This window comes from Podarcis melisellensis (assembly GCF_964234715.1).
Source record: "Podarcis melisellensis genome assembly, chromosome: 1".
In the NCBI taxonomy this organism is placed as follows: domain Eukaryota; kingdom Metazoa; phylum Chordata; class Lepidosauria; order Squamata; family Lacertidae; genus Podarcis; species Podarcis melisellensis.
In genome coordinates, this window is record NC_138528.1 from 27,103,312 (window position 1) to 27,128,077 (window position 24,766).

General features: G+C 43.6%; 2 protein-coding genes across 7 annotated transcripts in view; one reads left to right on the top strand and one right to left on the bottom strand.

Annotated features, from left to right (window-relative positions):
- The window catches only part of TSHR (thyroid stimulating hormone receptor), a 51,144-nt gene extending 36,162 nt beyond the window's left edge, over window positions 1-14,982 (bottom strand). Inside the window, exons 1-2 of the mRNA XM_081916472.1 lie at window positions 14,830-14,982; window positions 11,293-11,615 (exon numbers count right to left, since the gene is read on the bottom strand). Of these exons, the coding sequence (XP_081772598.1) occupies window positions 11,293-11,468 (176 nt within the window). The 5' untranslated portion in view covers window positions 11,469-11,615; window positions 14,830-14,982. The remainder of the gene's footprint in view (window positions 1-11,292; window positions 11,616-14,829) is intronic.
- Window positions 14,983-18,817: 3,835 nt separating this feature from the next.
- CEP128 (centrosomal protein 128) overlaps window positions 18,818-24,766 on the top strand; it is a 176,657-nt gene continuing 170,708 nt past the window's right edge. For 2 of the 6 annotated variants that reach the window (XM_081909755.1, XM_081909757.1), the window contains exons 1-2: window positions 18,821-19,025; window positions 23,984-24,130. In XM_081909755.1, coding sequence (XP_081765881.1) covers window positions 23,990-24,130 — 141 coding nt within the window. In that variant the 5' untranslated portion in view covers window positions 18,821-19,025; window positions 23,984-23,989. Of the gene's footprint in view, window positions 19,026-21,685; window positions 21,802-23,983; window positions 24,131-24,766 lie in introns of those variants that run through there. The other 4 variants (XM_081909759.1, XM_081909758.1, XM_081909760.1 and 1 more) reach the window with 4 other exon arrangements.

Sequence of the window (24,766 nt, forward strand, 5' to 3'; positions counted from 1 at the left end):
AGTTTTGCAGGACCACCCAGAGGACTTATGGGGCTTGGTGCAGGTGTGATGTTGGGGACCCGGCTGCTACGCTCTGCAACAGTACTTTCCAAATTTTTCATGTTGGTGGTGCACTTTCAGACATACAGCATTTGCGACACAGTAGTCCAGTTAAACTTACTCCTTTCCAGTCCCGGTAGAGGCACGGGGAGCATTCGTGCGACACACCTATACAATGCAGCTGACACACTCACATGTCGCGATACTGGTTTGGAAAGCTCTGCTCTCCCACACATAAATGTCAAAAGCTGAGAATTATTGCATGCACAACTACTAATTCTTGCCTGCAGCTCCTACTTGCCCAGGGATCAAGCAGAATGAGAGATGTGCACCACTTTTTGCCTTACATGGGGATAAGGAAATAGGGATCCAGTGTGGCACTTCTCCTGAGTACCATCTCTTCCTGGGGCTCAGTCTCATAGGTCTTCTGGTTGTGGCTTGCTGCTGGCCTTCTCCACTGCTCAGGAAGGATAGATTCCTCCTTTAAGGTCTGGCCAGTCTCACACCATTCCTATGCCTTTTCCTATGGTTAAATGCTACACAGGATTACTCTCCAGCGGCACCTTGCCCGGAAATCTTAAGTAGCATTCGCCCACCCCTAGTGACCAATTGCATGTGCAGGAACTGAGGCAGGGGACTGCATACTCTACCCCTTGAGCTCTAACACTCTCTCCTCAGCTACAAGAATAGTGGTGCAGTCTTAAAGGGGCAATATCACCATATATTGTATTGTTTTAATTATTTATTCTTTGAATTTGTATACTGCCCTATACCCATAGATCTGAAGGCTGTTCACAACATAAAAATGCAAAATACAAAAATACAAAATAAGAACAAAGAAAACACAGTAATTCTCCCTTCCACAACACATTTAAAAGGGCATCGGATGTCAATCAGCCAAAGGCCTGGTTAAAGAGGAACATTTTGGTCTAGCACCCATGTCTCTCCCATGTAATCAAGGCTTCCTTTAAATGTACGGTGGTACCTTGGTTTACAACCAGAATCCGTTCCAGAGGTCCGGTTGTAAACCAAAACGCGTTGTAACCCAAGGTGCGCTTTTGCCAAAGGGGCCTCCCCCCCCCCAACGGGGCTGTAAAAAAAAAAGGGATATGCACTTCTGGGATTGACGTGGTTGTAATCCAAAACGGTTGTAACCCAAAGCGGTTGCAAAGCAAGGTACCACTGTACTTTTAATTAGTGTTTTGTTTCGTAGCAGCTTTTAGCTTTGGGTATGCATTCTATATTTCAGAACGTCCATTTTTATCTTTTAAAAACAACAAAGAAAAGCTATCGATAAAACATGTATCCCGGCTGACCTCTCACATTTTATGTCATTTATATAGTAGTGTTTATAGCAGTGGCGGAGAAAGGGGGTTAGTGGGTGTGGTCCACCCCGGGTGCCATCTGTGAGGGGGGTGACAAATCCCCCCTGGGTGGGGATCGCTGCTCCGATCACCCCCCTGGGCAGCTCACCCCAACCCTGGGTGCACGGCATGTGCACCGCTCCGGGTGCCCGAGCAGCTAGCTACACCGTTGGTTTATAGTATTCAAAGTAATGTTGCCTCAAAGTAAAGCTGCGCTCTGCTGATTCTTACTTAGCATAAATGACATCAAAGCAGAAACTGAAAAAGAAATGTACTTCAAAGCAAGTTGAAGATCACTTTTTTGCAGTTAGTAACCAGACAACCTGTAGAACCTTGCAAAGAAAGGTTGCAGGCAACTGCTTTTTACCACCACAGCTCAATGAGGACAGTATAAACTGAAGCGGGGGAGAGAACAGCCACTGAGCGCAGCTTGGCACCCTCCTCAACTTGCGGCCCCAAACTCATAAGTGAACTGAGAAGAAGATACAGAAGAAAATGGGGAAAAGCTGTACCTGTCTTTCATTCACCTCTAGTGTGGGAAAGGAGGTGACAGGCCTCTATGAAACTCAGGTCCCAGCATAGATGAAACATAGAAAGCTTCTTTGCATTGAGTCCATCAAGTACAAGTCATCGGCTCCAGCCCTTGAGGGTAAACGTCTGAATATGTTGCTATATGCCGATGACATGGCTTTAATGGCACTCACCCGAAGAGGCCTACGCAGCATGCTGGAGGGGATCGCAGCCTACTGTTCCCATAACTCGCTAAAGATAAACTATGACAAAACAAAAATTGTGGTGTTCACTAGAGCTCGCCACACCTTTAGATGGTCTTTAGATGATAATGTGATTGAACAGTGCCCTTTTTTTAAATATCTGGGTGTCACATTCCAGGCTACATCTAGTTGGCTAGCCCACTTTAAGGCTGTAACCATCCTAACACGAAGAACAATTGGTGTCCTGCTTAGTTTCTTTCATACCCGGGGAGGACAATTGGTGATCCCAGCATTAAGAGCTTTTGTTGGGAAAGCTATTCCCCAAATGTTATATGGGATAGAACTCTGGGGGGGGAACCAGAGGCTGTTGGAACGGCTTGAAATTTTGCAAAATTATTATCTCAGGAGGATTCTAGGCCTTCCTCAAGGAACCCCAGCAGCTTTCTTGAGGGTGGAGGTTGGTTTACCCTCTGTGTCTGCCAGGGCCCATTTAAGATTTCTACGATTTTACATCAACCTTGCAAATACCTCAAACACCTTATTAGCCAAACAAGCCTTTGTATCTCTTCAAAAGAACACCACTTGGCGTCAAAACCTATCTGAGATCCTGGTTAGATACACCCTACCGGAGTTTAATATCCTCAAACTGTGGAGCCCGGACAAAGTTCGGGAATGGATCCTGGAGAGAGACGCATTGAGTCCATCTGCCTCATAATAATATTGTCTATGCTTAATGATAGCAGCTTTCCAGAGTTTTGAACAGGGGTCTGAAGACGGGACCTTCTGCACACAAAACTCTTGTAAATACAGCCCTTCACCATGTCTTGTATCAAATCACGTACGTGTGTGTGTGTGTGTTTCATCAGAAAGCTCCACACAGGTGCTCACACATAACTTCTGAGAAAATATTGCAGTGTTCACAGTCTGCTGATCTCCCAAGCACCTACCATGACCTTGTGCAGAACAACAAGAGGTTTATTTTGCTCCAGTTTCTTAGTTACACATTGTGAAGTGTAACTAAGGGTGGAGGGAGAGAGACCTAGATTTAGATCCAAATAAATGAAGGGGGGGAATAATCATAGAAATGTAGAGTCATTGAGTCTGACCCCGTGCAATGCAGGAATCTCAGCTAAAGCATCCATGACAGATGACCACCCAACCTCTGCTTAAAAACCTCCAAGGAACAAGAGCCCACAGCCTCCTGAGTGACTCTGTTTCACTGTCGGACAGCTCTTAGTGTCAAAAAGCTCATCCCAATGTTTAGTCGGAATGTCCTTTCTTGTAATTTGAATCCCTTGGTTTGGGTCCTACTCTCCAGAGCAGGAGAAAACAAGCTTCTAGAACAGGAGAAAACAAATCTTGGTTTCAATACATTTTGGAAAGATTACTGAAGCTGTTTGAATATCCCCCTCACACGTTCCCCATTGTGGGAGGAAGGAGGGCAGGAATGGCATATGCAGATCTACCAATTTTGGTTTCTCCCTATTCCTCATTTTTCCTGTTTTACATTCAGTTCTCCACATTTCCACATCTGTTTGCAAATGTGGTATTATTATTATTGGTGTATGGTCCAATTATTCCATTTGAAGCTCTCAAGTTCTCATGCCTCAGCCTCATTACACCATCGGTATTGTCCTTGACATCCACATTTGAAATCACCCGTTGTAGTATGTGAGAGTTCCTCACATAGTAAATACTGCAGTCACTTGTCCATCCCATGTAAAGAGATACAGTGGGACACTGGTGGCAGTAACTGTTTGTTGTGCTCTATTAGTCAAGGCCTCTGATCATGCAAGGGCAAAAAGGACCCCCCCCCATTGTTGGTTTCTCTCCAACTGGTGCAAGAGGACTCAAATAAGCATAGGAAATTCCCCATTGGGAATTTTTGTGAGGGTTATATTGCAGGTCAAAGCGTGTGTCAGTGGAGCACGCATAAACTCACCCCGCCCCATTATGCCCCTGCCCCACCCCCTCTCTTCCTTCTTCCGGATCCAAAAGGACCTGTGTGTTGATGGTAGTACATCAGTTGGAACACGCCTAAAATGGTCACTGCCTGTATTCCATCTTTATCCAGCTGACACATCAATAATAGAATTGTGTTTGGTTTTTTGGGTGAGTTTATATTTTAATTTTTATTTGGTTCTCTTTTTTCTTTTACCTTATTTCTTACATGTTATTGAATTATGTTTCTGATTAATTAAGGAAAAAGTTTTTTTAAAAAAATAAAAATATATTAGAATTTTACTGTTGTACATTTCCCACCTTTCCTCAAATGAGCTCTGGGTGAAATATGTGGTCCTTACATTTTATTCTCACAGCAACCCTTTGAGATAGGCAAAGCCAGGAGATCGTTCCTAACCCAGGTTTACCCAATGAGCTTCATGGGCGAGTGGACATTTGAACCCAGGCCTACCATGTCCTGGTCCAATGCTCTTAACCACTGCACCTCACTGCCTCCCTATTGCAGGACACCCAAGGCTTATAAGGATTCAACGTGACTCTTCTCCCACACCTGAGTTACTTGTAGAGGGGCTCACAAAACATCCCAAAGTAATCCTGCTATTTAGTTGTAAACGTTTTTCCCAGTATGTGTAGGCAAAGCTCTGGGCATTTATGATGATGATGATTAATTTCAGAAGGGGGCAAAAAAGCCTTATAAAGGCTAAGAAAAGCAAAAAAATAATTAGGATCATAACTAGATGGATTTTGAGGCCACCTATGCAGTCAGCCATACAAGAGAGCACATGGCTGAGATCCAACCGTAGCTGAAAACAGTGCTTTCAAAAGTCATCCTGACCCAGCTTAAATGAAGCTCTGTGTAATTTTATGTAAGATAAGCTAAACCTAAGCTCTGTTTTCAGATGTTGAGGAAGGTATTTCTACTTCATTTGCCTCTAATTCCTCATTCAATGACTGGCTGCCAAAGAGCTTTATGGTAGCATCACTAGCGCAGATATTCATAACTACTCGGAAGTACCAATTCCAACAAATGAGACCCTTTCTGATTGCATATCGGTACTTCACAGCTGCACCCCAACCTGTTTGTTTCCTGTTTGTTGCAATGGAAGCTGTAATTGCTTTAACTTTAACAAAATGAAACCCTTGATCCTGTCTGAGGACAAGGTATAAACAAGTGTACCAATTAAAATCTCAACAGAGATAAAATCAGTTTGCAAACTATTCAGCTATATCATCAGCTGGACTGAAAGGACATAGGATTTCCAGAAAAGTACATAATAGAGATTAATGCTCTTACTGGCCTTAAAAAACCAAACACAAATTCACCCATTACCATGGCTACACAATGGGTACCACTTGGCAAGTAGATGGAGCTAATGGTTGTGTTATGAAGAAGTGGCACTGAGATACACTGCAAAGGGGACAAAATTTATGGTCCAAACGAATGTTTGGGTGGGTACAGGTTCAAACATCTATTCCTAAACTCCAAAATGACTTGTCATGCGGAATCATTTAACAACTGTGAGATTAAACGACAGCTACCACCTATGTTGGCACTTACGATAGCAAGATAAAATGACAAACAATTTCAAACTATGTTAAGTCCCTCTTTATTTTGAAAGAAACATCGTTTTATCTAACATAAGTCAACATGGTCGGATATTTACGTAGCATAGCCAAATCACTTCTCAGCATCAAATGCTAGGTGTTAAAAGTCCATGAAACAGCAGCTCAGCTTAATTTAGAATTCCAGCAGGAGAAAAGCAGTTATGACGTCCTGACATTAAAGAAACTTCAAGTGCCCCATGTTGGAGGCCCCTGCCTAGACACCTAATAGGTAGCAGTGAATTTGAGTTAAAGTGGACTTTCACAGTATGCTTAACATGTTTATGTGTAAGTAAAGCACATAAGGTGGCGCTGTGGGTTAAAGCCTCAGCGCCTAGGACTTGCTGATCGAAAGGTCGGCGGTTCGAATCCCTGCTGCGGGGTGCGCTCCCGCTGCTCGGTCCCAGCGCCTGCCAACCTAGCAGTTCGAAAGCACCTCCGGGTGCAAGTAGATAAATAGGGACCGCTTACCAGCGGGAAGGTAAACGGCGTTTCCGTGTGCAGCTCTGGCTCGCCAGAGCAGCGATGTCACACTGGCCATGTGACCCGGAAGTGTCTCCGGACAGCGCTGGCCCCTGGCCTCTTAAGTGAGATGGGCGCACAACCCCAGAGTCTGTCAAGACTGGCCCGTACGGGCAGGGGTACCTTTACCTTTACCTTTAAAGCACATATCACCAAATTGTGGTGAGCCTCTGGTGATCTCATTCCAAAGAAAGCAGAACCCATGCCCTTGGAGGTCTCATTGCTTACATAATTTGGGAAGAGTTTAATGCAAAGGCATAAGATATTTGCTAAGGCTCACACAAACATTGTGAAGCACAATGTGCAACATTAGGTTTGCTGCAAATATTGGACAAGATGGATTGTTTCAAGAAGTGGCAGAAGGATATTTCTAAATTTGTCTGGCAGGGCAAGAAGCCGAGAATAAAATTTAAGATTTTAACTGACACCAAAGAACGGGGCGGATTTGCCCTGCCAGACTTTAAACTTTATTATGAATCAGCAGCTTTCTGCTGGTTGAAAGACTGGCTACTTCTTGAGAACACTGACATTTTGGACTTAGAAGGATTTAACAATATTTTTGGGTGGCATGCATATTTATGGTACGACAAGGTAAAAGCTCATAAAGGTTTTAAAAATCATATTGTTAGGAAAGCATTATATAATGTCTGGACTAGATACAAAGATTTACTGGAAAGTAAAACTCCAAGGTGGTTGTCGCCAATGGAGGCAAAGGCCTCAAAAAAACTTAATATGGAGGCCAAATGGCCGAGATATGGAGAAATTTTGGAACAAGAAGGGGGCAGATTGAAATTGCAAAGTTTTGAGAAATTAAAAGGGAAAGTGAGAGATTGGCTTCATTACTATCAAATAATGGAACTTTTTAAAATGGACAGGAAAATTGGCTTCCAGGTGGAAAAATCAAAATTAGAGACTGAACTGTTAGAACCCAGTACTAAGAATTTGGCAAGAATGTATAGCTTGCTGTTGGAATGGAACACACAAGACGAAACGGTTAAATCTGCAATGATTAAGTGGGCACAGGACATTGGTCATAATATTTTGTTTGCTGACTGGGAAAGGCTATGGACCACCGGTATGAAATTCACGGCATGTAATGCCCTGAGAGAGAACATTATGAAAATGATTTATAGGTGGTACATGACCCCAGTCAAGCTTGCAAAAATTTACCATTTGCCCGATAATAAATGCTGGAAATGTAAAGAAACCGAAGGAACATTCTTTCACCTTTGGTGGACGTGCCCAAGGATTAAGGCTTTCTGGGAAATGATATATAATGAATTGAAAAAGGTACTTAAGTACACATTCCCTAAGAAACCAGAGGCCTTCCTCCTGGGCATAGTTGGCCAATTGGTGTTAAAGAAGGATAGAACATTCTTTATGTATGCTACAACAGCAGCAAGAATACTCATCGCAAAGTACTGGAAGACGCAAGACCTACCCACCGTGGAAGAATGGCAGATGAAGGTGATAGACTATATGGGACTGGCAGAGATGACGAGCAGAATCCGAAACCAGGGAAGAGAAACGGCGGAAGAGGATTGGAAAAAATTCAAGGACTATTTAAAGAAATACTGTAAAATTAAGGAATGTTAAAATGACGCTGGATTATAAAATAAGAGGTTTAACAGCGGTAAGGGATAATTTAAAGAAAATAAATAACATTGAAATTAAGTTAAAAGTAAGGGAAGGATTTGCTGATAACTTTATCAGAAATTAGAATACAGAAAGGGAAGGTATGAGGAAGTCCGGAAAGTAAGCCATAAGAAAGTGTAAATTGAATTTATACGTGTTTATTGTTTGTATTTTTTTTTTAATAATGTCTTTTTTGTTTGTTACTGTGCTTGGTTGGTGTGTTAAAAATCTGTGGAAACTTCAATAAAAATTTATTTAAAAACAACAACAAAACATTAGGTTTGCAACTGGCCATTTTCAACAGTAATACAAACACTATGTAAATCCAGTAGAACAGCATATTCAGCATAAACTAGTACTAAGTGAAACATAACAGCAGATCCACTTAAACAAGATTCAAATAAGTAACAAAAGAATTTCATATACTTAGAGCTGATGGTGATAATCAGTGTAATGGCTAGATAATTTTGGTCTGCCATCTCGATTCAAAATGGCAGCTGGCAACCAAACGTTGACAAAGACTGTCACCTCCACCTCATGAATCCTTGTGCACAGTTTGGCAATGATATCTCAAGAAGGGGCCGAACCTATTCCAAAAAAACAGGCAAAAGTCACCACAAAGTGACATTTCAGTTCACCATCGGGATTCAAAAGGGTGCCTGGCATTCAAACACTGACAACGACCACTGCCCCTACCTTGGAAGCCCTTGTACTGAGTTTGGCAATGATATCTTGAAAGGCAGCCAAAGCCACAGAGAGCAGATGGACAGACAAACCACTTTCCAAAATACATAATATAAATAATAAATTTATTTTTGCATCTCCATCCCTGCTGCACTTATGGGTAATTTGTCATCATTTTCATGATGCATCACTCAAAAATACATTGGGAGTGGAAGGCTAATCTGGAATGATTATAAAAAAAACTGTAGACAAACTCTTCAACCCTTTCTGGGGCAATTATAAGCAACTTGAAAAAGAAACTAATTAGTGCTGGAGTTTTCAGTGGTAAAGTACATCTCCCTCCATTCCTAAGCTTTATTGTTGCTTAAAAAACTGCTTCACAGGCCCTGGAGTCTGAGCAGACACAATAAGCAGAACTTGAATGGTCAGCTGTTTAAAATGTTTTAGAAAAGATTCATTATGACAGAATTGAAAGACCACGGCAAAAAAAAGCTAAAATAAAAAAGCTAAGTATATACTGTAATGTAAAAGCACGATCCTGTTTCTAGTCCTGTTCATCAACATCTTCATACACTTGCTTTCAGAAAACACAAAGCTGTGTTCCAAACTTAAAAGTAACAGAACATAAATATACTTTTTAGTAACCATCAGCTCTTAGGTCACTACACAGCCCAATGCAGGGAATCAATCATATTACCAATTTGAAGGTCATCATTATCAGAAACTTTAAAAAGCACTTACCTCTTTGGAAAAAGTTAATAATTCCCTAGCGTAATGACAAACTATGGCTAGTTATTTCAAACAAAAACTGAAGCAAACCTCAGGCTCACATGTTCCTCCCTCCCTTTCTTCCTAGTCTGCAAACAAGGGTGGGGGGGAGAGATTTATTTAATTTATAAATTGTCTTCCACTTGAGTCTTACGAACATACCATTAAAAATCTAAAACAAATTTTTGAAAGAGCGCCAAAGTCCAACTAAATGTAAGTTGAAAAACAGCACAAAGAGCTAAGGGAGAGACCTTTGCATCTTGCAAAGAAAGATGTACAGTGATACCTCGGGTTACAAACGCTTCAGGTTACAAACACTTTGGATTACAAACTCTGCTAACCCGGAAGTAGTACCTCAGGTTGAGAACTTTGCCCCAGGATACGAACAGAAATCGTGCGCCGGGGGCGCAGAGGCAGCCCCCATTAGCGAAAGCATGCCTCAGGTTAAGAACGGTTTCGGGTTAAGAACAGACCTCCGGAACAAATTAAGTTCGTAACCCGAGGTACCATTGTATTCAGAAAGATGTATTCAAAAGAAAAATGTATTCAGTTGTTTCTGGAATGTAGAAATAACAGGTGCCTGTCATGTATCAAGACTAAAAAGTAACAGCTTTCCACAAAACGGGAGCAGCCACTCTGAAAGCTTTGCTCCTAGTTACTCTGAGATTAAGAACATTACATTCATTGTGTGCAACAAGCCACAATTCCCATTTTGTTTGAATATGAGAAACTGTTTTATTTTATTTGCAAAACAGGATATAAAATCAGGGTCTAGTTTGTACAAGCTGCAGTTTCTGGTATTCAGACAAGATGACAAACTGTGCTTTGTAGCAAACCATGAATGTAAGCTTCTAACTCCCCTCCTGCTGTGTGAAAAGAAAGGGAAGGAGGGAGCATGTGAGCCTGAGGCTGCCTGCAGGCCTTTCACATAAACCATGGTTTCTCATTACATCTGAACTGGGTCTCTGTTTAGCGTACTGCAAAATTGCCTTAGTTTCTTGTGGCAACTTAAAGTAGGGGTCCCTAAGTGTTTTTTGAGAGTGCTGTGAGCAGCATCACAAAATGGCTGCCTTGATGGCATGCATGTTGACAAAATGGCTGCTGTGATGGGAGCGACCAGTCACAAAACACCCACATAGCAGAAGGTGAACTGGTGAGACCGGGATTCAAGTACCATGCCTAGGAATATGAGGAAGGAGTGTGGTCTGAGCCCCAAAATACAAAACCACTCCTTTGAACGCCCAGCCTTCTGCTCTAGCACCAATTTCATAAAATACCATTCCCGTTTTGTGCTTTGTCAGGCCAACCTTGAATAAAATGTCTTAGTGCTCTTGCTCATTGGCTATTGACAAGCAAAATCCAGCAGACATCATTTTCGTAAACCCCACATTTGTTGTGATAATGGGGTTTATGGACTTTAGGACGCATTCAGGGAAGGGATGGTGGGCTTGACTCTTCAGCTCTTCTGCACTGTGGCAAACACCCTCCTTCTGTCTCAAAATATTCATTCCCAGCCAGACTCACTTCTGGGTTTAGATCTTGACTGTCAGCATGGCTGAGAATTCTTTTAAGATGACCTAAGGAGGGATTTGCACAGGATAATAGCTAATTCCCTTCCACTCAGCGGTTATCCGCTGCACAGAGGCCACCACCCCATACCCTACATTAGCATCACACAGTAAATATGGCATGGGTCCCACATAACAAATTGCTCTGCTCCCCCAAAGCCACCAGATCAGGACCACGACATGATGGAAGAGAGCTTGACCCTTTCCTCCGTGCTGTTTTGCTGCACTCCACAGACCCACCCACCCACACATTCAAAAAAGCTGCTGCTTCACACCTGCTATTAGGTGAGACTCAATGAATGGGTCCTGTCAGTGGAATCCCTGCGTGAGAAATTCTACATGTGCAATGTGATTTCTCTTTCCTCCTCCCCCTGTGCCCCTGAAATAGACTGGGGGTTGGGGTGGGAGAAACATATATAAGTCCCATATACTCACAAAGTCTTGGTGCCCCGTGGGAGGTTGGGGATGAAATATATCTCTCTGCAGGTGACTTTGAAGCGGTCCCAATCCGAGCAGTCACAGAGGGACGAAGGGCACATTTCTGTACCTCTACTTATCAGTCCTGTTTCCAGCAAGAGCAGGAGCTGAAGGAACTCTGGTACCCACAGCATCTTCCTGAGCCTATTGTGGAAACGACTTCATTGCCCTGTGCAGCTCTTCTCCACAGAGAGCGAAGACACGACCACAGTTCCTTTCCTTGGGAACAGAATAGAGGGAACCTGCTGTTTCTTCAGAAAACCACGTTCACCTGATGCTCCCTAAAAGGAAATAGGGTGTAATAAGCAAAAGCATAGAAAGATGTTACAGGCAGTAGACAAATCCCTTTCAACTTCCTCCATGCCAAATCTACCAGGTACTATCCCATCCTTTCCCACCCTCCCATCTCAATCGGTGATCTATTTTCTTTTCTTTCTTTTTTACTGCTATGTGGTCCCCACGCGCAGGAAAAAGTTTTCTTCTCAAGCAGAAAGTTTGTCTGCAACAATTTTGTCTGCAACAAGAAGTGGTACAGCCAGGGCTGGACTTTTGTGGCTGAAGTCCAGCGTCCCACACATAGCCTGTCCCCCTGAAATGAGCACTCGGACAGCAGCAGATGGGGGTGGGGGTGGCAGCAGGTGGGGGGTGGGGGCATAGCAAACAGGTCCAGTGTCAATACCAGTACAGTGGGTGCAATGGTACGATAATGTAAAATGCAGAATTGCACGTGCTCAGAGTATTCAGGACTGGTAAACCTTTTTGGTTTTGGTTCTAACACACAACAGGTAAAGATAAAGGGACCCCTGACCATTAGTCCAATTGTGACCGACTCTGGGGTTGTGGCACTCATCTTGCTTTATTGGCCGAGGTGTACAGCTTCTGGTGTACAGCTTCTGGGTCATGTGGCCAGCATGACTAAGCCGCTTCTGGCGAAGCAGAGCAGCGCACGGAAACGCCATTTACCTTCCCGCCGGAGTGGCACCTATTTATCTACTTGCACTTTGACGTGCTTTCAAACTGCTAGGTTGGCAGGAGCAGGGACCGAGCAACGGAGCTCACCCCGTTGCGGGGATTTGAACCGCTGACCTTCTGATCAGCAAGTCCTAGGCTCTGTGGTTTAACCCACAGCGTCACCCACGTCCCTAACACACAACAGAAACAGCTGTAAACTGGAGATAAATTTTAGCTATGTGTGCTTCACGTATGGTCATCTAAAGGGAAGAGGCATAATTTCTTTTTAAGTCCAATGTCTAAACTTACCTAGCTGAACCATAGGCATGGGTGTAGCCGGGGGGGACAGCTGCTCCCCCTAGATCAAGTAGAACAATAGAAATACTTAGCTAACTGACCAGTCATGATGACGCACATGACCATTGGTAAAGGGAAGTTAACTGACCCAGAAAAATCGGCAGACAAAATGCTCTTGTACAGAATTTGCTTCTTTAAACTTTATTACACTGGATATTCTCTCCTCACTTTTCCACCCACAGGCAGATCCCTCTCCCTTCCCCAAACCTGATCTTTATAACAATATCAAGTCTGCCCTATACATCACTCACTCCATACCCTCTCACTGTAAGTGCCATCTTTCAATATTCTCTCACTTCTCTGCACAACTCTCTTTTCACAGAAGGGATTCACTTTGTACAAAATAAACAAGAGGCATTTGAGAATTCTAGTATTGTGTTGTCTCAGAAAAAAGAAGTGTTAGTTCTATCATAGATTATATTATTGTGCTAGCTATATAAAGTATGCCTCGCTGTGGGCATTATATATGATCAAGCAGATAAGAACTAGCTACAAGAGCAAATGACCCATGAATTAAATTACTTGCTTTGGATGCAGAAAGGAGATTGTTCAAATTAAGTAAAATGCAAAAATTTACTATCAGATAGTTCTGAGAATCTAGGGCAAACTAGATTAATTTTAAATTCACCCAAGTTGGCTAAATAGCTTATTATTTGCAAGAAAATCTGTGAAATTTTCAACATTTAAAAAGATGACGAGGGATCTGATTATTCTTCCATTCTTGAGATATGGAAGAATACAAAATGAGATGTTGGACAGAGATCTAAGCTGGTTTGAATGTTCTCAAGTGAGGATATGGTTAGCAAACAATAGATTAAGAGGTGGAAGATTAGTTGTTAATGTAACAAGACACAAACTTTCCAAAATATATAGACTGATAAAACTAAAATATGGACCAAAACAAGTATATGCACATGACTTTGAGACTTAGATATTCCAGTACTTTTGAAATAATGCGTATTTCTAGAAAAAAGGTCACTAATCTTGTTTATACAAATATGAGAGAAATTTATTTTAGACATTGGTGATACAATGGTGTATGCTTCTCAAGAAACTAAGTAAATGAGTAACAAGTATATTCCAAGCTGTTGAAAAAGTAAATCTCAAGTGGGTAGACATATTTATTTGTGGTGGATCTATCAGAGGCAAATAATGTTGTCAATATATTTGGAAAAGAGTGGAACAATGTCATTTGAGATTATTCTTCATCAACAAATATTAAGAATAGAAGTCCTCAACATGTGGAAATTACTGACCTTCACTTATTGCTTATATGGCTATTGTAGCTTGGATATAATACACTAAGAGTTAGAAATAGGAAAAAACACCTCAAATGATGAGTAACTTCCCAAACCTTGGCACCATATGGTGATGTAAAAGTTAATGCCGATCTCATGAAAGGGAGAAAAAGGCTGTACATGCTTAGTCACATGTAGTATTTTTCCCCCAGTATCGCAGTAGGGAACTGAAAACAGATTTTTATAAACAAACGTTCTTGGTGTGTTATAGTGCAACCCTATGCATGTTTACTCAGAAGTAAGTGCCTCTATGTTCAATGGGATTTACTCCCATCCATGTGTGCATAGGATAATAGACAGTGAGTTATTTATGCAGATTTAGTTTAAGTGAATCACAATTTTAAATAACAAGTAAGTTTGACAGGAGTCCCATAATACAGAGCACAGCGGCAGTTATTCTCCCAAAGACTGACTTCCCCAGACAGTAAACCCTCCATCCTCTGCCTCCTCAAAAGTTGACATCACTACAGAAAACTCCCAACGGTGTGTTTTGTTTGTATGTTTTGGCAAGGCGTCTCAGGGCACCTTTAACACCGGCATGACCAACAGAAATTCAACAGGTGGAGCTTTTCCTGCCATGGAGATGTAGTCATCTTTTCTGCGGAATCCTCGCTTGCTAAATTCATCTTTTGCACTCAGGAAGTAACCCCCCTCCGTTTGAATCGTCTCCTATCAGATTCGCCTCCCATAGATATGAAGGAACCCCTCCCTTAAATCTTCACCTGTTGAATTCATCTTGCGTAAATTATCTCCCCGTTGTATCTTCACGTGTGTGTGTGTTACGTATGTGTAAATTTCCCTGCTGGGAGAACCGTCACTTGTCTGAATTCCCCTCCGGCAGTTGTTTTTTTTTGGGGGGGGCGGAATCTCCGCTGTTGAATCTCTCTACCTGTTGAATGTCCCATCTTGGCCACGCTGCTGCGAAAGGCGTCCCGGAGCCTCGCCGCGGACGTGCCATGCAATCCCCGGCGCTGCCTCCTGCGGATCTAACAGCAGGCTGCTCCCCTAAGAAGCAACCCGCGGCTGTTCCCACGAGCGCCCCGGGAACCCCCTTCCTTCCCGGGCGCCTAAGTAGCCCCAACAGAGGGATCGCGCTCCGCCTCACCGGGACTCCAAACCTCGCGCGGACCACGGGCTCCGGCGTCCTCTCCTCCCGTCTGGGCACCGGGCGGCAAGATGCTCAGGAGATCCTTCCCAAGCCCCATCCCATCCCGGCCCCGCCAGCCACTCAAGTGCGGGACCTTTGCAAGAAGTCCGCGACTCCGCGCCGAATCAGAGCACCCCACGCTCCGGAGCTCCGACGGCTTCAGGGCCTGCCCTCCGTTGCCATCTCGTGGCGGCTGCCGGGACTACGCGAAGCAGAAAGCCCCTCTGAAAAGAAATGCAGCGTATAAGCTAAACAAGCTATACTGTATAGCTTAAGGTCCCACTCTCTTGCCCCCCCCAAAAAAAATTAAAAGAAAAAAATATGGGTGTACATTTCCAAAATGTAAGATTAAAAAAACAAATAAAATAAAACCTACATACAGCAACAGTGGCAAACGGCTTTAGATACCTATTGGGTCCATAAATTATCACATAGCATTTATTCAACACAAAAAACAGTGACAATTTGTTGTTTACAAAGGACAGCTGGACATATAAAGGGCTCCATTACCTTCAGGAGCTTAGGGCCTCATCAAACCTAAATCAGGCCCTGCCTCCAACTGTCCCTATTTTCCAGGGACAGTCCTAGATGTACAGAAGTCGTCCCAGTTTCTGATTGGATTCTGGAATGTCCCGCTTTTCCTTAGGGCGTCCCCATTTTCACCAGAGAAATCTTGGAAGGTATTCTTATCCTTATTTATTGAATTTCTATACTGCCCTATACCTGGGGGTCTCAGGGCGGTTCACAGAATAAAATCAAGGTATGGATCAATGTAAAAAAAATGGATCATCTTAAAAAGCAGAGACATCACCTTGCCAACAAAGCTCCGTATAGTTAAAGCTATGGTTTTCCCAGTAGTGATGTATGGAAGTGAGAGCTGGACCATAAAGAAGGCTGATCGCCAAATAATTTATGCTTTTGAATTATGGTGCTGGAGGAGAGTCTTGAGAGTCCCATGGTCTGCAAGAAGATCAAACCTATCCATTCTGAAGGAAATCAGCCCTGAGTGCTCACTGGAAGGACAGATCCTGAAGCTGAGGCTCCAATACTTTGGCCACCTCATGAGAAGAAAAGACTCCTGGAAAAGACCCTGATGCTGGGAAAGATTGAGGGCACAAGGAGAAGGGTGAGATGGTTGGACAGTGTTCTCGAAGCTACCAACATGAGTTTGACCAAACTGCGGGAGGCAGTGGAAGACAAGAGTGCTTGGCGTGCTGTGGTCCATGGGGTCACGAAGAGTCGGGCACGACTAAACAACTAAACAACAACAATGGATCAACATATGGAGTTATGTGACCCCTAGCCAAAGAGATAAGCAACTCCACAACCTTTAGAAGACATCTGAAGGGATGTATAGGGAAGTGTTTTAATGTTTAATGTTTTATTTTGTTTTTATATGTGTTGGAAGCCACCCAGAGGGGAAACCCAGTCAGATGCACAGGGTATAAATAATAAAACTGTTGTTGTTGTTGAATAGGATGTCACTAATTTCATTGGAGAAATGTTGGAGGGTATGGCAGCGCCACTAACCCGCCTAGAAGGGTTGGGTTTTTTTAATGATTGATCAGAGAGTACTGGTAGTTTATATCTGGCCTTTCCACATGCCAGAGTAGTCATGGTGGCCAAAAATATTCAAATAACAATAAATAGGACTGACCTATCCATTAGGCAAGCTGAAGCCACTGCCTCAGGTGGCGGAAGTCCCCAAGACAGCACTCCTGAGGGCCTTCCCGCCACTGCTGCTAGCATTGATGCCGATTGGTAGGGGCGGCAAAGCAGGTCATGGGGGCGGCAAGGCACAATTGCAATTTCCTGCAGGCAGTTCCACTCAAGGGAAGGCTTCCACAGTTTTGGCCATGCATCTTGCTCTTCCCATTCAACCTCTTCAACTTTCAATGAACCTACATGAAGGATAAAGTAATTATCAAGGGAGCAGATGGTTAAGACCTTTAAGTGTCTTTCAGCCCTAACAATACAGTGCATCCTCCTTCCAGCTCATCTTTGCTCTTTTTAGAAACAAAATCTATCAGAGAGAAGTGAGGCCTGGCAACAAATCTTGCAATGTGGAGATTTCTTGTCCAGTGCCTCTTCTGGGACACTCCCAATATGTTTTCCCTAGCACCTGGTTTTCTGCCTCCCTGTGCTGATGTCTCTCTGTTGTGAACCAGTTGGGGATAGAGCATGGGTATGGGGGCCGGATCCGGCCCAATCGCCTTCTAAATCCGGCCTGTGGGCAGTCTGGGAATCAGCATGTTTTTACATGAGTAGAATGTGTCCTTTTATTTAAAATGCACCTCTGGGTTATTTGTGGGTCATGGGAATTCGTTCACCCCCCCCAATATAGTCCGCCCCCCCAATAAGGTCAGAGGGACAGTGGACCGGCCCCCTGCTGAAAAAGTTTGCTGACCCCTGGCATAGAGGTTAGAGTGTGAGAACTAGGACCCAGGAGACCAGAGTTCAAATCCTCACTTGGTCATGAAGCCCACTGGGCAACTTTGGGCCAGTCATTGCCTCTCAGCCTGACCTCCTTCACAGGATCGTTGTGAGGAGGCGGAGAACTGTGTATGCTACGTCGAGTTCCTTGGAGGAAAGGTGGGATACAATAAATAAAATACATGAAAGGTGTACCTGGATGTAGAGAAAATTCTTTGGCAGAGGCATTCATGCGATTGATGTCTGAAAATAATTGGGCCTTATTGGCGCTATTATTATTATAGTGCATATACAGTATGCCAAAATGGCTTCTAAGTGGTCTGCACAACTATAAAATCAGTCCATAATTAAAATATACAACAACATTAGAATGTCTTTAACTGAAATCCGCAATAAAACATTTTTAAAGCATAACTGTTAAAACACAGTTAAAACAGTAACATCACAAGTCATTCAAAGGAATGCTTGCCTAAACATTCGTCTTCAGGAGCAGACGGAATGCCAACTTCACAAGAGGCCACTTCCACTACACAGCAATGAATTTGTGTTGCTATAATGTTGCTGCACTACAGTCTTTATATTGTTGTGAGTTTGGGGGAGAGAGATTAGGCTATAAGATTCCCGAGTCCCTTCTAATTCCTGGATGCAGCAAGGGTTAAAATCTAATGGCGGATCCCATTGTTGAATTAGCCAGGCAAGAGCTATAATGCATGGGTGGCTAGTATAAGAAAGGAAGTTGCTTTGTGCCAGAGGGCAAATGGGTGGGCCTTTGAGAAAGTCAAAGGCCAGGGCAAGTGTGTGGTGGGGCTAGAAGCAGGCAGAGAAGGCTAAGAGTGAGAGCCATTCTAGATTTTTGCTTGAATCCAAAGCTGTGGCAATGGGAGAAGAAAGCCCTTCTGGGGTATTGGTGCTGTGAGCTCCTCCATCATAGGCTCAGGTCGTGTATATGTGCCAATAAGCCATATATCCTAAAGACACCACAGTCTCTGCTGTCCCTCATTCCACGAAACCAACACCCCTGGAATATTGCACTGCTCCAGAGCTTGGGGTGGCGAGCAACAATAAAATGCTTGCTCGGAATTTGAGCGCCTGCTCCTTTAAGAAGTGGGCGCGGCTTGCCCTTGTACCGCCGGCGCCGGCGCGCGGCTACGCTGGTTTCCCTGGTCGCGGGCGTGGAGCGCTTGCGGGCCGTTCCCAGGAGAAGCTCCGGCGCGGGGCATCATGGGAAGCGTAGTCCCTTCTTCCCTCCACGGCCGAGGCGGCAGGCGGCGCTGTGAACTACGACCCCCATGATGCCGAGCGCCGCGGGGGCCCTGGCGCCCTGAGAGGCCGCTCTTCGCCCGGTGGCAGGGCGGCTAGTTCAAGTTGCCATAGCGGCGGGGTGGGTGGAGGAGCCGGCCGGGTGCCGGGCGGTTGGAGCTGGAGGCGTCCGAGAGCTATGCCTCGGCCCTGAGACGGGACGCAGGGCGGGAGGGCTGATCCCAGGACCGAAGAACGGGAGCCCGGTGAGAGAGATCGGTCTGGGCGGGTGTGGGGTGCTGGGAACCCGGGGGTGGGAACTCCGTGGACCGATGGGGGGTGGGATCCAGTGCCTGGCTACCCATGGTGGCAGTGGGGTGCAGGTCTGGGGGTGGCTGAAAAGTTCCAGGGGGCCTCTCCTGTTAACGACTATTGTGGCACTTTCGAAAAGTGCCTGAAAAATAAGCATTGCCTGCCATTTGAGGTGGCTCAATAGTCAACTGAAGGTGACAGCTGCGGTTAGGTTTCTAGTCCTCTGTGTCTTCCAAGCGCGGCAAGATCCTATTCTGGCCAAAAAGAAAAAAAAGATCCCTTTTCTTAGGGCAGCTGTCTACCAGCTGCATCTGGTGCACAGGCTGAGACCCTCCCTCCCCGCAGACTGTCTTGCCAGAGTGGTGCATGCTCTGGTTATCCCTGCTTGGACTACTGCAATGTGCTCTTCGTGGGGCTGCCTTTGAAGGTGACCCAGAAACTACAACTAATCCAGAATGCGGCAGCTAGACTGGTGACTGGTAGCGGCCGCCGAGACCATATAACACCGGTTCTGAAAGACCTACATTGGCTCCCAGTGCGTTTCCGAGCACAATTCAAAGTGTTGGTGCTGACCTTTAAAGCCCTAAATAGCCTCGGTCCTGTATACCTGAAGAAGCGTCTCCACCCCCATCGTTCAGCCTGGACCCTGAAGTCCAGCTCTGAGGGGCTGCTGCGGGTTCCCTCACTTCAAGAAGTGAGATTATAGGGAACCAGGCAGAGGGCCTTCTCGGTGGTGGCACCCGCCCTGAGGAATGCCCTCCCATCAGACGTCCAGGAAATAAACAAGTATCTGACTTTTAGAAACAGATAGGTAGCCGTGTTGGTCTGCCATAGTCAAAACAAAAAAATTTCCTTCCAGTAGCACCTTAAAGACCAACTAAGATAGTTCTTGGTATGAGCTTTCGTGTGCATGCACATACCAAGAACTAACTTAGTTGGTCTTTAAGGTGCTACTGGAAGGAATTTTTTTTGTTTTGATTTTTAGAAGACATCTGTGTATCTGTGTATCCGAAGAAGTGTGCATGCACACGAAAGCTAATACCAAGAACTAACTTAGTTGGTCTTTAAGGTGCTACTGGAAGGAATTTTTTTTGTTTTGACTTTTAGAAGACATCTGAAGGCAACCCTGTTTAGGGAAGGTTTTAGTGTTTGATGTTTTGTCACATTTTTAATATTATGTTGGGAGCCACCCAGAGTATCTGGGGGAATCCCAGCCAGATGGGTGGGGTATAAATAATAAATCATTGTTATTATTATATTATTAGCCATTGCAGCACAGCAGTGTGGTGCTGTTTTAACATTTTTTGCTTCTTTTGGCATGAAGTCTGTTTTCTCCCTCACTCCAGGCCTTATAGCCTTGACCCATAGGCCTGATGGAATGTGGGAACAGGCCGATCCTAACTAAGTACTTTAGGGGGGCGGCGCTGACCAGTCATCTAGTTCAGTATTTTCTGCTCTGTGGTGGCTCTGGGCTTTCATTTTCTCCCAGCCCTGTTCAGAGATGTCAGGAATTGAACCTGGGACCTTCTGTGTGCAAAGCGGATGCCCTACTACCACTTTCACCTACTAGTAAGCCCAGTTAAGGTCTGTTTCCAGGGAGGGCTGCAATTCTGTGTGCTCATAGTTAGGAATATGCCCAACTGAAGGCAGTGGGACTTGCAGCTTGGTGCTGTGCATCTGAGGTTTAGCAACTTGAGATGACAATGGCCAATTATTGTGGTGGTTGCTGTGCTTCCCTGTCACCTGTCTGTAGCCGGCGACCTCTCCCCATATGGAAGTCTGTAATGTTTGTGAGGAACAGGTCTCTGCCCTTACAAGAAAGTTAAAAACATGAAGTGTGTAGCTAATCGCCCTTGAATTGGGGCAAGCTTTACAGCTATGGTAAGAAGGGAAAACCCTATATTTCACATGAAGTAGAATAAAATAAAGCTTGATCAACGAAATGGCAGATTTCTGATACTGGACAATCTTCCCTGTCTGTATGAAAGGCTAAGAATAGTATTCAAGTTGTTTCATCACATCCCTTTTCAGCGGCTCCTCTGTGGCTACATAGAAAGTTCCTATGTTGGGCTTAACATTTTGAGCTGCTTGTAATTTAATCACAACGTAGTGCAATTTGGACTACAAATGGGTTGCCATGCTGTGGTGTTGTCAAAAACTCTGATCTCTTTTTTCCTTTCTCCCTATTTTTTCAATGGTTCTGTTCTGTTCAGCTACATTGACTTAATTCAGAGTGGGTTAAGCAAAAGCCAAAATGTCACAATTGTCACCAAGATCTCTTTTTGACTCAGCTTCCTTTTCCTGTTAATTTCAGGGTAGAGAAGTTGTGGCTTGTTCAACTGTTTCATCACTGTTCCTCAGGCAACAGGCTAAAAAATATGTGCCGTGTTTCTGATACTGTATAAGCCCTGCTTTCTTTATTCTGATATGTATGTAGCTCAGTATAGCTTGATCAGGGCAGATACTGTGTCTGCAGAATTGTGGAGCTCCTTGGAAGCTTTACCAGAGGTCCCTCAGTGAGAAGTTCAGTAATGGTATTCTCAAAACTATAGCTTTCCTGCTTCAGTACTGATCTTCCCCTGAATTTACAAGTGTGAGGGTGGGTGGGTGTGTTTTAGATGTTCACATGATACCTTAAGATTGAAACAGCTAACCAAGGAAGCAACAGCATGTGAGCAGAGCATGCCCACAGTTCTAAGGTCTTCAGCTGATCTATGAGCCTGATCTAAGGTGGGTCACAACAGCAGCACTACTACTATACAAATATATGTTTAACATTAAGAAAAAGGTTTCTAAGTACATGGTTGTACTAAAGATGGGTTCTGGAATTGAAAGGGTTCGGTGTGCAGAGGTTCTGTGATCGATTTTCATAGCTACGTCAATGTGAAAAGTGTTTCTTAACGAGATAAGTTAGAAAACGGCTGATCAGAGCACCCAGTGTTCTTTTGCCTGGGAGGAACTTGTTCCTGTTTTCATGATGCTGTTTTAGTTTTTTATTATACTGGTTTTTTTTAATGTTAGTTTTGTATACCACTCAGGGATTTGAAAAAATATTAAGCAACCTAGAAATTCTTTTAAATAATTACTGCATATGTGTGCGTGTTTGGGGAATGAGGCAAGCACTGTTTTAAAAAAGACTTTCCCCCCAAACTGTTCAAAACACTGTTTTTCTTAAAACAAGAGGAGCAGTAAAAGAAAACTTTAAAGTGGTTGGGTTTTTACCACCACAAGTGTGTGTTTTAAGTACAACTAATGTAGAAGACTCCTAACTCCTTGCGTACAATTTCTATCGCTGTGTTGTTTTATCACTTTTTAGCAGATCTCTGAAAGATGTTGCCTTAGGTCATTCATCTTTCAAAGATCTGCTAACTAAAATTAACTTGTGAGCTTTTGAGGACTTTTGGAAATAGTCTATGCTAAGAATTCTAAGGATCCATGGATCTATTAGGATGCAAGAGTTGCTCTTTGCAAAAATTAAGCCATAAAAATGGTTTCCACTTAGTAACTTACTGAGGTATGTATAAGATTCATATAAATACATAGTAGAAAATTGACTTAATTTTGGGATGAATGTATCCCATTCAGCCAACTACTTTGTCCTCCTTCTCTTTTCAGTGCTGCCCTTGGCAGTGACTATTAAACGAGCCTTTCTTTTCGCTCTGTAAGAAAGTGGATTCTCTTTAGAACTGAGCTTTTGCTGTTGGGATTGCTGTACTAAAAATAGCAGTTTATAGAAGCTTGAATATATGGCACAGCTGCAAGGTTGGTTGCACCAGTGAGAAAATACTCGGGACTAGCTGTGCGTCTGGCTGCACCATAATAATGTCACAGTACATGATCTTAAGGATGTGGCACAGACTGGTTACATGTCAGGGCAATGGTTTTAACTGTCATGCCAGGACAGTTGTTTAAGTTCTGAATTTGGCAAAGCTAAAATCAAAGAAGAAGAAGCAGAAAACTGTCCCGGAGGAAAGTCTGGAAGCCGTAAGTGAGAGCTTTCCTCCTTTGCCATAAAAAATACACAATTGATAGAGATGAATCCTGCATGCTACCAGAGATTTTCAGGAACAGAGCAAAGCAATCTGATCGAGTTCATATCATGACAGATCAGGAGCAGAAAATAGGGTAGTACCAGAGTTCCCAACACAAATGTGTAGGGATTGATTGTTCTCTTGCTATCACCCATATGGTTACATCATTTTTATAGACATCTACACACCTGCAGGGTGAGGTAAGGAGGTGAAGGTGCTCCTTCAGATGCTCCTACCTTCAGGGCTTTGGAGAATGGTAACTGGGAAGAGATCCTTATTAGTGATGGCACAATGTCTATGGAATCTTCTTCCCAGAAAGCGTAAGGGAGGTGCCAGGGTGAAACAGTTTTATCCAAAAAGGGTTTTAGTGAATACTGTACAGGGTAGATGTTGACTACTTCTTTACTGTTCTGTAAAAAGTATTCCCTTTTTACAGATGCTTATTGGTTGGGTGGATTTCATTGTCTTATGCTGTCAATTGCTTTGAAAATTGTGAAAGTAGAAAAGTGGCATGTAAACTTAAAACATAGGAACAAAGATATTGTAGGGGCCTCAGTGTGTGTGTATTATGTTTGATAGAAGGTCATACCTTGCTCCTTCTCAACTCTTTTCTTGGGTTAAAGTTTACTGTTTACTTTGTTCCATAGAATTTATTGGGAGCCAATGGAAGTCAAGCCATCCCCAATCTGCTTATCCTCATCTAGGCTTTTGTTTTTTTTGGTATAATGCCAGAGTATGATATTTTGGGACATTTCATATGCCTGTAATTTGTTCAGTCCTCCATACTCTACAAATGGTTCTACTGTTTTATTTCTTACTAGGTTCTGAAAAGTACCTAATAAGTAATTGAAATAAATTCCTTTGTTGCTTTGTTTCTGAAGATACCAATGGCCGATTCATCCAGCGAATCTGACAACTTCCATCGTAGAATTGGGAGGCGTGGTCCTATAAGGGCAACCAGAGTCCGAAATCATGGTGGTGCTGAAGATGTTACAGAGAAGATCCATACTTTAGCAAGCACATTACAGGTTGCTAACAGCACTACATTTTTCAAAGCATGTTTTTATGTTTCTTGTGCAAAGAAAAGAAAGGGCTTCAGGTCCATCCACTGTGTCACATGTCTTGCGGTGCTGTATCTGTGAGAAATATTGCTAGACACTTTAAAAAGTTTGGAGCATGTTTTGGAATAAACCAGAGAAATTACTGCAGTTATTTCTGCTAGCTGTTTAAATGCCATGTTGCACTGGCACAAAATCATCTGGGCTACAGCCCAGAAGCATAGTTACCTGCTAATAAGTTCCATTGACATCAGAAAAATATCTGAGAAAAAGTATATATGCATAGAATCAGCGAGTAAGGCTATTGATACTATAGCATATTTCTGTGCCAGTCTTTAGCTGACCTTCTCTGTATATTAATAATTTTGAGATGAAGTGATGCTGTACCTAATATTCTACACATAGTGCCTTGTGAGCACTGTGACTTTCTCCCCCACTTTTTTAAAAATATGGGTGATTGTCAACGAAATCTTGTGCTAGTGCGACAGGCTCCCCCCGCTCCCCCTGCATGTTCCCTGCACCACCCCTAAGTCTGCTGTGGTGGGAACTCTAGAACAGATTTATGGGGCATGTGGAGGGAAGAAGAGGGGGAAGACTCTGTTATGC